Below are 14,565 nucleotides of genomic sequence, written 5' to 3'. Positions count from 1 at the left end.
CCACGCTTTTTATGTCATTTTTTAAATCACTTTAATGTACCTAAACAACAGTATTTGTATTAGCTACGGGACTTCCCTTTCTGACGGAAAGTGTCACGTAAGCTAGGCTATTGTAGCTAATGCTAACTACGCTGGCAGCTATAAATGTCGGCCAACAGAAAACCGTTTTATGCAGATGGTCGCGACTAGGACTAAATCGGCAAAATGATTAATTCAGCCCAAGTTTTGATTAGAGTGTGCTGATTTTGGGGGTGCCGATTAATCAACCGAGTGATAACTTCGGGGTTTTTTTTATCGAAATAAAGGGAAACTGGGTTGGCTACCATAGGTTATAGCAAATACATGTTTATAAGCCTGCGGAAAATTGGAGGTTTGTTTTTTCTGCGGTGCGGGATAGCGTTAACTTCATACGGCATGAATTCTTACTCAGACTGCGCTCTTTATTAGAGGGGTGGGGGCCAGTTGTAAAGCTAGCATTGCTGCGACGGGACAGCCTCCTGCACCGGCCGTCCAATAGATCGTTCTCGGCTACCACGAACGTCACCATGGCCGGTCTGCCTATCGGAAAATGTGCATAAGAACAGAGCTGAGAGTCGGGAGGATCGTCTGTACTAATAGCGGAGCAACCGAGGTAAGACAACCATGATACAACTGTTGTATATCTGCAAAACAAGCCGCTTCTGCCGTCTTTCGACCTCCTCAAACACATTCAATTTACGGATGGAGCACACAGGCTCGTGTTGTTGCAGTTTTTATTGTCCTGGCTTGTAGTAAATCCAGCCCTCTGCTGGCTCACAACACAAAGACCGGCTCATACAGCGATATTAGCAGACAGAGCCGTGGAGGTTTTGACTTCCTAGCAACTGCAATTGACTTGTTTCGTAATGCTCGTTGCTTAAATTACATGCATATGCGCTGATCGTCCGTTGTAATTACATTTTCTTAAACGGATGTCGGATTGAAACCTATCACTTGTAGCCACTTGCTACGAGGCAACAGTAAAACATACAGATCGCTTCCCTCGTGGGAAAATATGTAATCTGCAGTGTTGAAGAAAAGTTCAGACCAAGAAAAGCCGGTCTGTGTAGTAGTCACCGTGCCACTTCTGGTGCACTGTATTTGTTTTATTTGCTTACGAGTAAAGTGACAAGATCTCGTGTTAAAGCTCAAGTTTCTTCGTCAGTAAAAGTTGTGTGCAATGGGGACGTTCGCGGCAAAAAACGAACAACGCGAGATTTCATTGAGTTTTTGAGGGGAGACGGCAGCGTGGCTGAAGTGTGAGCTGCAGTACAGCTCGATGTCCTAATGTACACAGAGGATAGTTAGATGCAATCAAAGGATGGAAATGTGAAAATTTTCAAATGATAGGCAAACCTCAGTTTTTGTCCTCCACACTGTGTCATTCACACAATAGGGGATTAGTCAACCCACCCACCGGCCTAGTCTCATCCACCAACCCCCCCCTAGAAGTCAGTCATGGGGTAGAGGTAAACACTAGCTTTGAAGACACTGGCAGCTGTTTTTTGTTAAACAGGAACACCATGAAAGGTAGCATTTGAAAGAACTACTTTTGCCAGGGAGTGCATCACAGAAAAAAACAAACATTCACTAATAGATGGCCCTGATTTGTAAATAAGGAAGCTTTTTTTCCCCCACAAATGCAAGACAAAGCAATACATTTAAAAACTCAAACAAGGCTGTCATTTTGTTCTGCTCTGGTTTGGATGAACCAAACCAAGCCTGGAGACTTGTGAATTACAAAATTTGGATATTGCATTTGGATAATACACATTGCGATCGACGGACAGTGCTATAAAACCTCCTGAGCAAACAATTTTTTAAAGGGTGGACCGCAAGGTTGCAGGGTGCTTGTACTGTCAGCTGTCTGATGCACATTAAGGGTTCATTGTCTTGTAATAAGCGACTTCATTGGATAAAAACAAAGAGCCAGGGATTGAATAACCAACACCATGGTATTCAAAATACACAAAGATGTTATGTTTGATACAACTGGAAATGTATAAGGGGATGTGTAATATTGCTGACATTCTTTCATTCGGACATCGGTCTCTTCTATGTTAATGTTTTTCACAGCTTCATTCAGACATACCCACCACAATGAGGGTCACAGTACTCGTGTGATATTTGTCATACACGCTGGTTGGACAGTAAGTCCAGTGATATACAATTCATAATAAAGCACTAATAAACAAAAGACAGGATTTTAAAGTGACAACAAGCTTATCAAACTGTCCAATTAAGTAAAGGCCATATGGGTCCTGCTGCATGTTTAATTCTACAGGTATTTAATAAACTCAGAGGAAAAGCTCCTACAAACAGCTGGACGCAACAAACTAAAGTTCAGCTCCGGTTAACATTCTGTCAAAACCCAGATTTCCTTAATTATTGAAGACTGTATATAATCCAACCAAGTTTCATTTTTATGGACATTTCAGTTTATAGTAAATGTGAAATTGTAGAGCAAAGCGAATGAGGAAAGTAGTTTTGGATTTAGGTACTCAAACTGTGTCTTTTGCTGTGTGTGATGTTTTTTGGACTAATACGGAAAAAGTCTTCCCCAGATCGCGTCACACAACTCAAAGTACATTGCTTGTCCATGAATGCGACATGCAGTTCAGACTTGTGACATGTTAAAAGTGATATAGAAATGTTACTCGGTCCAACCTGCTAAGATTGCCGTCTCGAAAAGTGACTAGGATGGTCATTCAGACGTAAAGCTGACAAGCTTATGTGCTTAACAGTGTGTCTAAAAGGGGTTTAAGAAAAACAAACATGAACATAGGGTGATAATGATAAGGTTTTGGATAATCTAATCATTTATGCTTAACGCCTTCATACTGAATGTATGCTAATCCAGCTGTTGTTTTATTTCTAAGAGAGCTTCAAGATGGCAAGTACAGCGATTGTGACTCCAGACTCCTCCACTGATAAATCCAGCCGTTTTTATTTGGTTTCATGGATCAACAGCCTCCTGAAGACCAACTTCAAAAATGTCCGGCAGACGGGTTCAGGTATGTATAAGCAGTCCTCATGCAGTTTTCCCATAAACTTGAATCACTTGAATCACTTTGCGTTGCAGTGAGCTGTAAATACATTTGACTGTGGCTGTGTATAACCATGCCAACTTGAGCTATTGTAACCGTGCAGTTGCTTGTGACATTCTCTCCTCTCAAAACCTTTTGTGTTACACTGGTTGGTTCAGTTCCATTCACTCCTAAATGTCTATCTGTATTTGCAGATAACAGTTTTACCTTATTGTTATTTGATTGGTATACTGTCACATCACAGCTATATTTGTTCTGCACTGAGCTTCTTGTTCACATTAAAAGTTCTCCACAGCCTAACCAGCATGAACCTTTAATTGGGAAACATCTTTTGGGAAAAGAACACATTTGCTGCTGAGAACTGCAGAACTGATAGCATGACTATTCCTCAAATAAGGATGGTCTACACTACAATCAGACAATCATTTTTATATATTGTCCTAATTTCTATCCGGTTAGCCTACTAAATAATAATTCTTCTTTTCATTAGCATAGACAATACTTTCTGAACTGTCTTTGTGTGTGTGTAATCTGACAGGTGCATGTCACTGTCAGCTCATGGACTGTGTTATTCCTGGATCTATTGACATGACCAAGGTGAAGTTTGATGCACAGAGTGAGGAAGACTATAGGCACAACTTCAGTCTCCTCCATGAGTCCTTCAGGAAGAACGGTATTACAAAGGTATGTAATTTTTCAAAAAAGGACAGCGACATTCTGATTTTTTATTTCTGTTGCGAAAATTGTACTTGCCAGGAGTTTTTCATCCCCATATTCAGTCAGCAACAACTGCAGAACTTTATGGCCAAAATGAACAACAACAGATGAGAGGCACTTCGTAGAATTTTGAAATCATGTCTCCTTGTCCCCATCACCAGGCCACACAGAAATTTGAAAAATTCCAGCAGAAATACCATTATTATTTGCACCTAATCAAAACTATAAATTAGACAGTAAATAACAGCCTTACAACAATGATTCAGTAACACTGATATATTTAAACCTGTTCTAGAAATCCTCCACTACAGTAACAGATATGCAGCAAAGCAATGCTGCATACATTTTAGTCATGCTAGTACTAGGCGGCCTCTTCAGTGAATGAACTGCACTCAGTGACTGTTTTTAAATGGCGTAGGGTTGCATTTTAATAACAAATATGGCCTTGTCCCAATATATATAACTCCAGGGTGAAAAGCTTTTATTAGTTAGCTTTGGAGACGCTGGTAGGCAAATTGTTGTTCATTAGAAAACAGCTCTGTTTTCCCCCCTGTTTATAGTTACGATGCTGAGCTAAGTAACAACTTTCTGCCTTTAGCTTTGTATTTAGTGTTCAAACGAGTGGCACTAAATCCTCTCATATCACTCTAAAATACATTAAAGTAAATCAGGAAGGTTCTTGCTATGACAGAACAAGAAAGTGCTTTCAACTGTAACTTCAATATCCATTTCTATAAGAAAATGTTATTTTATTGTAATGTATAGAATTTATAAATGCTGCCATATTTTCTTTCACTAAATGCAGACCATGCCAGTTGAGGAGCTCATAAAAGGGAATTTTAAAAGCAACTTTGAGGTCCTGAAGTGGTTCAAGTGTTTCCACAAAGAAAATGTGACAAGTACAGAATATGACCCAGTGAAAGCTCGGAACAGCCATGAAATTACCCCGATCGTGGCAACTCCTCAGTCAGGTAAGTTTCTCTGATTAATGTGTTTTGATGATCACATTTACAGCACTTGTACAGAAGTATCTTTTTGTCTTACTATGCCAGGAGATCTAAATTGGAATCAGACACCGATGAGAACATGAGTATAACAGTGACTAAGAAGACTAAGATTGGGGTAACTGCTAAAAAGTCAAGAAAAAGGTTTGCATTTCCAAGTACACTGGCTCTCAAAGCCAAGTCGCTGAGCTGCTGACTTCTAGCGAGGAAGCTGCAATGGCGGAGACCTTGAAAAAAATTTGGGCTCTCCACATATGGTCTTGTTGCTGTTTATTTTACCAGTAATGCTGCAGGCTTAGATCTGTTGAGTGCTCAGGGAGCTCAGTCTGAACATAATAGCCTTGGAAGGCATGTACACCATCGCTGATGTTGGTTTTCATGCTCAGGTTAAGGAGCTCTCCAGTCGGGCTCAAAAATTCACAGTAGACCTCTGAGCACAGTACTCCTCCTGTCTACCAAGAAAGTCAACCTCAAGGCTGTTTTTGGTTTAGATATCAGAACAGCACATCGCACAATCTTGGACAGAACTCCTATTACACTTTAGCTCTTTGCAGTTTTCAATGGTAAACACAGACAGCTTTTCAAGTTGATATGCTGCCCATCCTTGATGTAGCCAGTAGCCTGCTATGCACCTACAACTTATCCTTAAGAAAAAGAATTTCACCTGTCAAGCCTTTGCCTCAGTCTCAGTGGGAAAGTTGTAGAAGACTTCTTGAAAGAGTCTGAGGCTGCAGGGGCACTGCCACTGTTAAATGAGGAGCTGTTGTCGTTCAACAATGCACTCAGAGGTTGCATTGCGGAGGAGCTGCTTTTAAATGACTGGGTGCTAAACAGAATCACTCAGCTGCTGAACTGTCAGAACAGACTGAAAGTGACAGGGAAAGCGGTGGGGGAGCTTGGAGCCAAGCTGGGAATCTGCAGCTTGCCCTGAGGACGTCAAACAGCTCACGAGTGAATTCTTTGTGTATCAGGAGGAGGAGAGTAATGAGGACAATACAAGGGGCACCACAAACATGCACAGGATTTGCTGGAATAATGTTGTGTGTGGATCAGTGTGAGCCACTTTGTTTCCCATTTCCAGAGTCAGGATGGTGTATGAACACTGTTTTTTTTTTTTAGCGCTAAGAAACATAGTAAGAGCCACCTTCTTTGACTTCTCAAGGGCAGTCAACACCCTCCAGCCCATCTTGCTTATGGAGAAGCTGTCAGCCATGCAGAAAGGCTACAACAGACTTGGTTACAGACTACCACACAAACAGGTCACAGTTGATCCAGCTGTGGGGGTGGGCAATACCAGGCCACCCTTCATCACCGACTTCAGCTTCAACTCTGGAATGCAATACCTTCAGAAGTTCTATGATGATCCACCATCATGCTTTGATAAGGACGAGGAACAGCGCCACTTTCTTTACCTCACTTTGGAACTCAGAAATTGACTTTAGTTATATTTATTTACATTCTCTAGAAATTGAAATCAGTTTAAATTTGGTAATTTGTTTAGCTGCTCTGTCTTACGCCATTTTGCTCTACATGTACAGTTGTTGCTTGTTTGTTTGGTTGCTATATTTGCCATTTTTCTTATTCTATTTTATATTGTATTTATTTTTGATTTTTTATAAAATGTTTGCACCTCCAAAACCTGACGTGTTACCATGATGATGATATCATGATAAGAAAAAAGATGATTCATCATGTAACACGAGACAAGTATGGTAATTTTGCATCTAATTTGATGTAATAACCTGATAAATAAACCACATTTCATGATGTACATGTCAAAGAGGTTAAGCAGAAGTGATTACATTCAGTCTTGTGTTTTTACCCATTTTTCTCATTTTCTAGACGAGAATGGCCTGAGTGTGACAGTGAAGCAGTGTGAGGTCCGCCTTAAAAAGATAAACCGTAAGAGAAACATTTTTAACAACTGATTAGCACAATGTACACTATTTACAGAACATAAACTTGTTATTATTGAATGATGAATGCATTTATTTTGTAAAATGAAGTAAATCTTAGTGTTGTTGTTTTTTTAACTAAAATGTTTTAATTTTACTTACCAACTTTTTTGAAATGCATTGTACTAGCAGTGTTTTCAGGACACTGTCCTTCTCCAGACTTAGAGTTTGAACACATCAAAATGCAGTTATAATATCTCTGGTCCCAGTATTTAAAATGCTGTATACTTTCTGTTTCTAAAGAACCAATGAATGGACATGATGGCAGTCCTGGAGAGAATGGAGCTTCATGGAAAGAGGTAACAGATTTTGTGTCTGTTCATCTTCTTTTTTTTCCTAATCCATTATATCTACATGGGAGAAAAAAACAGAGATTTTCAATAACACAGAAGGTGATTGTGCTGACTTTAGAAGCATCTATAAAGTCTGTTTTTTTTTACTATAAAGTCTGTCAGCTACACATGACAGCTGAAACCTGACCAACACAGAAAAAATGTATTTTTTGCAATGGTGGTGTGAATCTTTCATTCTTCAACACTTCTCATATACTAACAGCTTGTTGCCTCTCATTATTCTTCTCATCTTCGGGGCCAGCATAATCACTGGTGTGATGAGGTGCAGTGTTCCCGTATGAATCTGTGTGCGTTCTGATTTACACTTGCGTGTGCATGATATTTGAGTGTGTAATGAGAGTGTGCTGTCTCTCAGGGGACCATTAGGGGAGGTTATGACTGGGAGAGCAGCTTGCGCCAGAAGCCACAGGCCCGTACAGTGTTTCAGGCTGGTGCTAGCAACTGGTGCAAACCCGTAGCTCTTGATAAGGACCGCGTAAATGGTCGGGAGTCCCAAGATGAGGTGGTAGGTATACTCAAGTATACTACCAGAATACCAATGGGCCGTGAAATGCTACTAGAGCAAAAGAAAAAAAAAAACTTGCAACATCTGAGCTTCTTGGTTGTTTTGAGTTTTAAAAAAACTGACTAAATACCAAGTACTTAACTGTGACATTAGTAAAGCGTAATTGCTGAGTAACCGTTTACAGGGTGTAGCAGTGAATTAGTGGTGATTTTTTTTTTGTTGTTGCTTCTGTTGACAGTAACATTTTTTCACCAGCTTTTAGGAGACACTAAACTTGAAGTCAAATTCATGCGACTGTTCGGTGGAGTTTCAGTCTGACCTGCAGCAAATTCTGTCTGCTACTGTAGCAAGCAGTAGATGAGCTGGGAAGGCCATGTGTCAGATGAAGAAAGAACTTGAAAGTGAAAAAGGAAATTAAGTCATTATTTTGTGACAGATTAATCCATTATATCGAGTGTATGCCATTTACCTGCGTTCTGGTCACAATCATTAATTAATTCTAATATTGTTCCAAGTTGGCTTCCATCATTCTTCAAAAAAAAGGAAAAAAACTATATCCTGTTGGGTAATATAAAGGTCTAACATTGGAATCACTCCACGCTAGCTCTTGTTTGACTGTTTCTGTTGACAGAACTAACAGCTGGGTCAGCAGCAACTCTCAACGATCTGAAAGGACAAAAAAAGCTTTTAGAGAAGGCTCTGTTGTGAGTGGGTTGCAGTTGAAACATGGCTATAGTGACACCAGAAATTTCACAGTAAAAATGGTTGGCCTTACTCAGTAATTATCTATGCCATTAGTATGTTCACATCATATCAGCAGCGTGTGATTTGATTAAATGCATGTGGAGAGTGCTATTCAGTAAGCAGGGCAGTTAGCAAAAGTAACAGAGTTGGCGTAAAATGTTTTAATTTAATTTTCAGTTTAGTCATATCACAGTATGTTATTCTATATAGCAAAACTAATGCACAAATCCTAACACAGGTGACAAGCTAACCTGCTCACTGTTTTTAACAAATTCTTCCATGTCATGCTGAAATTTTAAATCAATAACAACTGTGAGTTATTGCTGGTAAATATAGAAACACATTTTTCCATATGTACCACAAAATATAATTACAGAAATGTATATTCTATAAGAACTAAACCAGCTCTTTCAGAAACTGTTTTATAATTGCTAAATTTTCACTTCTTTGACTATTTGTTCTCAATATGGTTGATTTTCAGGTGGATGAAACATCACCATCCAGTAAACCCACACCGACCAGAGGACGACGGAAGCCTGTCTACCAGGTAATAAGTTGCTGCTGCTGCTGAAAAAAGTCCACCGTAGAGTTGCTCTCAAAGTTTGCCAATCAAACACTATGTCATAGATAAATTGGTTTTTAGATTTTACTATGCCTGACAGGGTTAAAAATGTGAATAATCTGCTTTTCTTCTTGTTGTTTTCTGCAGGATGGTAAAGGGTTTCTGACAGGAGAGCTGGTGTGGGGGAAAGTGCAGGGGTTTTCCTGGTGGCCTGGGATGGTAATGCCTTGGAAAACCAAGTCTGTTCCTCCGGGTATGCGGAGGGTGGAGTGGTTTGGTGATGGCATGTTCTCAGAGGTTAGCAATACAGCGCTTTGTGTTAGTTTTGATATACAGATTAGTTTAGGATGAAGAGACATTCATAGATTTTTACATCATTATTGGTGTCTATTACAGGTCTATACTGAGGGCCTCCTGCCATTTAGTGCCTTCACTAAGTGCTTCTGCAAAAACTCCTTTGCCAGCTTGCCTGTCTACAAGGAAGCCATCTACCAAATCATTGAGGTAACCAGAACATTCTGTGCCGCACCCTTGTTTTGTGTGTCGACAGCCAACATGTAAAGTAACAGATTTACATCGTGATTTCCATGTCTGCTGTCTTTGATTTGCATTTTCTCTTACACTTAATCTTGTCAACATTTTGCTTCCCCAACAATATAGCACTAGTATGTTACACAGTGTAGTCCCACATTCATAAATGCAGTGTGTAGCTACAGTAAAACTTATGAAACTATAACTAAATTAACTTCATGCAGTTGGTTCTGTAATGTGTGATGCGGCTTTGTCACTGTCAACAACAGCTGAGTGGAAAGTTGGCTATCGTAACTCTATTTTATCACTAATATTTACAATTAGTTTTTGTTTAATCAGGGTAAAATCTAAAGTTTTGCTAATTAGGATGAAACTGTGAGCACTTAACCCCTTAATGTTCACCCTTTTCCCTTTTTACTAAAAAAGATTAAAAGCATGGAAGCATGGAATCTTTGTTGGTCTGTTACAGTGTAAACAGCATGTAACACACAGTGATTCAGTAAGTTTGTGCCTCGACAGATGGCAGATAAAATAAGAAACCACAGTGTGTCTAGCATTATCATGACAAAGTAAGGAACTATCACTACAGCTGATGTTAGTTACTTAAAATGGTTTACACTGTTTGCATAATGAGTCTTTGTGCTTTCAAATGATGTATAGAATAGTCAAATGTGATACAAATGTCATTAAAAATACAGCTGCAGAATTTGTATTTTGGTCGGTGAATATTATAGGGTTGACAGCAGTAAGAAGAAGATTTCTGCTTATCTGTCAAACAGCAGACAGGCCATTTGGCCAAGATGTTTTTCTATCATAGTGATCGCTCAGAGTCACTCAGCAAATATGTGCCAGAATATGTTTCACACACTTGTACCATGGCTTTAGATTTTGATCACTTCTGTAATCTGCAGTTGGCAGGTGAGCGGTGTGGAAAGTCTTTTGTCAAGGCAAAAGGTGATAAAGAAAAAGAGCTGAAGCTGATGCTGGACTGGGCTTTTGAAGGATTTCTGCCTACAGGACCCGAAGGATTTTTACCTGCTGGTATGGGCATGTTTATAAATCCATCCAAAAAAAAAAAAAAACTTCACCTCTCCAAAATACCAGTTAATGTGTTTCTTTCACCAGATAGGGCAGGTGTATAAACACATACATGACATTATGGCAGATTTGTAGAGTAGACAGGTTCAGGCAGTTCTGCTAAAGGTTGTCAGGTTTTAGAAATAAAACATGACCTGTCATGTTTTGTCTTGCACAGTCATCTAGCTAAGCAGCAATTTCCCTTTAATTTCATTTTCTTGTTGATATGCCAAAATATGCTTCTTAAACAGTGATTTTTTTTCTCATTAAATTTTAGTTGATTCTATTCTATTCTCTTCCAGATTCTGCTGCACATATTGATTCATCTGACTCTGCCCTATCTGACTACCAGCCCCCAGCAAAAAGGAAATCTATTTTAAAAAATAAATCAAATGCCCCCGGCATCATCGATACTAGAGGTACCTATTTGTTATATAATGAATTTCATATACTTGCAAAGATAAACATTTGAAAAACCTACCATATACTTTATGTTACTAACAACATTTTTTTCCCTATTTGTGATTTGTTTTATCACTTTTCTTGACAGAATCAATAATAGAAAAGCTCAAAGTGAAAGGCAACACAATTGAAGGTACGTTATGTGTGAGTAGAAAGAATAAGTTTGTGACCTAAAATATTTGATAAAAACACAGAAATCTTCATTTTAAGGTAATGTTTTATTTCAGATTTTTGTTTGTCTTGTGGGTCATCTGAGATTGAAGTGCCGCACCCATTGTTTGAAGGTGGTCTTTGTCTAAGATGCAAGGTAATCTAATAACACAGTGCTCTATCTTTGTCTGGTTTTTGTGGTCTGCTTTCCTCCATCCCAGTCAAGTGTCTAAATGTTTAACCTCCATCTGAAACACAGCTGCCATTAACATCCAAAATGCTGCAAAACCACCTTGTCACTGATTGCAGGAGAACTTCTCAGAGACATTGTACCGCTACGATGAGGACGGCTACCAGTCGTACTGCACTGTGTGCTGTGCAGGTTTGGAGGTCATCCTGTGTGGCATTACCAGCTGCTGCAGGTAAAGTCTGCTCAGGTGTTATTTTTTTTATTATTTTGACGATCATAATCAGTAGTCGAGTTGTAAAAAAAATTTCAGGGGGGATGGTGGATTTTATTTTTCAGGATGGATATTTTTGCCCTGATGACAGTGCATATGATGTGAAACAAACTATGTACCCTTTTTTATTTTTGTTAAAGCTCAAAGATAATTATTTTACTATCCTAAAACAACGTATATGGCATGGATGTTATGTGTCAGATTCTCCTGTAACGGATCTTGACCAAGATACCTCAGAATTGGAGTCAGTCCCCAGGCTGGCATGGCTATCACTGCTCCTATGCAGTAAGAGGTTCAAGTGCAATTTCATATTCATGGTACTTTGAGATCATTTGGTAATTCATCTACTGAAGTGTGAAACAAAACCTCACAAAAACTGCAAATGAAACTCTGAATCCTCTCAAGTCAGGTCAAGTTCATTTTAATTCAAATGCAAAAAATTTAATGAACTAGTTGAAGTAATTTACAAAATTTGAAAATCAATATCAAAAATTTACACCAATACCCTGGTCCCTGTCTTTAAGAAGGGGGACCGGAGGGTGTGTTCCAACTACAGAGGGATCACACTCCTCAGCCTCCCCGGTAAGGTCTATTCCAGGGTACTGGAGAGGAGGATCCGACCGATAGTCGAACCTCGGATTCTGGAGGAGCAGTCTGGTTTTCGTCCCAGTCGCAGCACACTGGACCAGCTCTATACCCTCCATCGAGTGCTTGAGGGCTCATGGGAGTTTGCCCAACCAGTCCACTTGTGCTTTGTGGATCTGGAGAAGGTGTTCGACTGTGTTCCTCGTGGTGTCCTGTGGGGGGTGCTTCGGGAGTATGGGGTACGGGGCCCTCTGTTAAGGGCTGTCCGTTACCTTTACGACCGCAGCAGGAGCATGGTTCGCATTGCCGGTTGTAAGTCAGACCTGTTCAGTGCGCATTGGCCTCCGCCAGGGTTGCCCTTTGTCACTGGTTCTGTTGATTATTTTTATGGACAGAATTTCTCGGCGCAGCCAGGGGGAGGAAGGGGTTTGGTTTGGGAACCACAGAATTTCATCTCTGCTGTTTGCAGATGATGTTGTTCTGTTGGCTTCATCAAATCAGGACCTTCAGCGTGCGGTGGGGCGGTTTGCAGCCAAGTGTGGAGCGAGCGGGATGAGGATCAGCACCTCCAAATCCGTGGCCATGGTTCTTGACTGGAAAAAGATGGTTTGCCCTCTCCAGGTCAATTCAGAATAGTAGTAATATTTCCACATTCATTGGTAAAAATGTCTGGGGATGGAACGGGGGGATGACCGTTTGAGAGAGGGGATGATTTTTAACATTTTTATTTCAGGGGGGATGCCATCCCCCCTCATCCCCCCTCAACTCGAGCAGTGATCATGATACACCAAATTCAGTTACCAATTCATGTCAGCTATGTGATTGTCATCAGCTAGATCAGTGATTTTCAAAGGGTGCTGTATAGGAAATCTGTTGATGGTTCAGTCTCCATTTTGCATGAATTCTCATGTTTGAATTGCTGCTGTATCCGAATCAATTGAGCAGACCCATCTCTCTCAAACGTCATACATATATTGAAAATGGCAAATGTCAAAATCAGAATCAGAATCAGAATCAGAATCAGAATCAGTTTTATTGCCAAGTAATTTTTACATCACCAGGAATTTGACTTGGTCCATTGGTGCAAAGAAGCAAAACAAGTCAAATACAGTAGAAAGACTCCAAAACAACAGCTTTTATTGCATTACACAAGAGAGAAGGAAGCACAAACGGTGCGAACGTAAACAAAGGAGGAGGAAGAGAGCCGGGATCCATGCTAGGCTAAAGGCAACCCCTCTAGACCAGTAGGACTGTCGCTCCTACTCTCCAATGTCCGCTCCATCGACAACAAGCTGGATGAGCTACGTTGGCTAGGAGAAACCTGCTGAGAGTGGAAAGACTGCTGTGTTTACTTTAACAGAAACATGGCTCCATGATAACATCCCAGATGGCCATATAGCTGGAGGGGACGACATTATTCCGCACGGACAGACAGACAGACAGACAGGCAGCTAGCTCTGGGCAGCATCTGCGGCTTCACCATCATCACACCATCGTGTGTGTCTTTGTGTCCTTGAAAACCTACCAGGACCTGAAGAGGTTCGCCATGTTCAACAAATGGCGCCGCGCATGGATACAGTGGCCCCTTCAAGAGCCAGTGAACGTTGAGTGTCTTGCCTTTCCCAGATGTGCGTTCTGCAAAACTTACAAATGAAATGATCCTGAAGAAACACTCTCTCATTTTGCCTGTACTACTGTATATGTACAGCAAAATGACAATAAACTTGATTTGATTTGATTTGATTTTGATCTACCAGACACTTAGACTGCCAGGGCTGAAATATCTGTTTAGGTGCTATTTTAAAAATCCTCTCATCACACTTACCAGGAGTTTTGGTGTCATTAAATGCTTCAAGAATGAAATCGCTCCTAGTGTTAATATCCAATAGACTAGTGTTATATTATATGCAGTCTGTGATCTGTAATCTGAATGTATTCAAACATCTCCATCAACCACAATCTTACTCTTTTAATTCTCAAACTCAAACAAATAAAATGCAAAATCTCAGCAATTCAACTAAAATGAAAAGTTTCTATCAAAAGTCATAGTGTCAAGTTACCATCCAAACCAATCAGCTGTTAAGTCCGGTGACAGCGGGGTGATTTCCATCATGCCTTGAGGCTGCACAGGAGAGCAAGTGTGGTGACTGGTATAACAAACTGTGGCTGCATTGTTCTCACAGTTTTACAAACAAATATCTAACTAACATGACTTGTGCTGTGATTGCTGTTGATTGAGTCTTCACAGTTCTGGTTCATCTCAAACAAGGGTAACTGCACCTCCTTACAATTCACATCATACTTTGGAGGATACCAGTATATTTTAAATGTGATACTGTCAAGTTAGTTATCTGTGATCTAATCAACCGTGTTAATTAGCTTGCATTTGTTCAC

General features: G+C 40.1%; 1 protein-coding gene across 1 annotated transcript in view; it reads left to right on the top strand.

Annotated features, from left to right (window-relative positions):
* Positions 1-549: 549 nt before the first annotated feature.
* Positions 550-14,565, top strand: part of LOC103355326 (DNA (cytosine-5)-methyltransferase 3B-like) — a 19,628-nt gene continuing 5,612 nt past the window's right edge. The window contains exons 1-19 of the mRNA XM_008279079.1: positions 550-631; positions 2,898-3,032; positions 3,604-3,749; positions 4,588-4,748; positions 4,835-4,904; positions 5,360-5,475; positions 5,573-5,706; positions 6,629-6,688; positions 6,985-7,040; positions 7,450-7,599; positions 8,825-8,890; positions 9,053-9,202; positions 9,302-9,409; positions 10,348-10,483; positions 10,816-10,932; positions 11,064-11,108; positions 11,203-11,282; positions 11,435-11,547; positions 12,185-12,483. Of these exons, the coding sequence (XP_008277301.1) occupies positions 2,909-3,032; positions 3,604-3,749; positions 4,588-4,748; positions 4,835-4,904; positions 5,360-5,475; positions 5,573-5,706; positions 6,629-6,688; positions 6,985-7,040; positions 7,450-7,599; positions 8,825-8,890; positions 9,053-9,202; positions 9,302-9,409; positions 10,348-10,483; positions 10,816-10,932; positions 11,064-11,108; positions 11,203-11,282; positions 11,435-11,547; positions 12,185-12,483 (2,131 nt within the window). The 5' untranslated portion in view covers positions 550-631; positions 2,898-2,908. The remainder of the gene's footprint in view (positions 632-2,897; positions 3,033-3,603; positions 3,750-4,587; positions 4,749-4,834; positions 4,905-5,359; positions 5,476-5,572; positions 5,707-6,628; positions 6,689-6,984; positions 7,041-7,449; positions 7,600-8,824; positions 8,891-9,052; positions 9,203-9,301; positions 9,410-10,347; positions 10,484-10,815; positions 10,933-11,063; positions 11,109-11,202; positions 11,283-11,434; positions 11,548-12,184; positions 12,484-14,565) is intronic.

This window comes from Stegastes partitus, unplaced genomic scaffold (genome assembly GCF_000690725.1).
Source record: "Stegastes partitus isolate 25-593 unplaced genomic scaffold, Stegastes_partitus-1.0.2 Scaffold4, whole genome shotgun sequence".
NCBI classification, from domain to species: domain Eukaryota; kingdom Metazoa; phylum Chordata; class Actinopteri; family Pomacentridae; genus Stegastes; species Stegastes partitus.
This window is presented reverse-complemented; position numbering and strand designations above follow the sequence as displayed.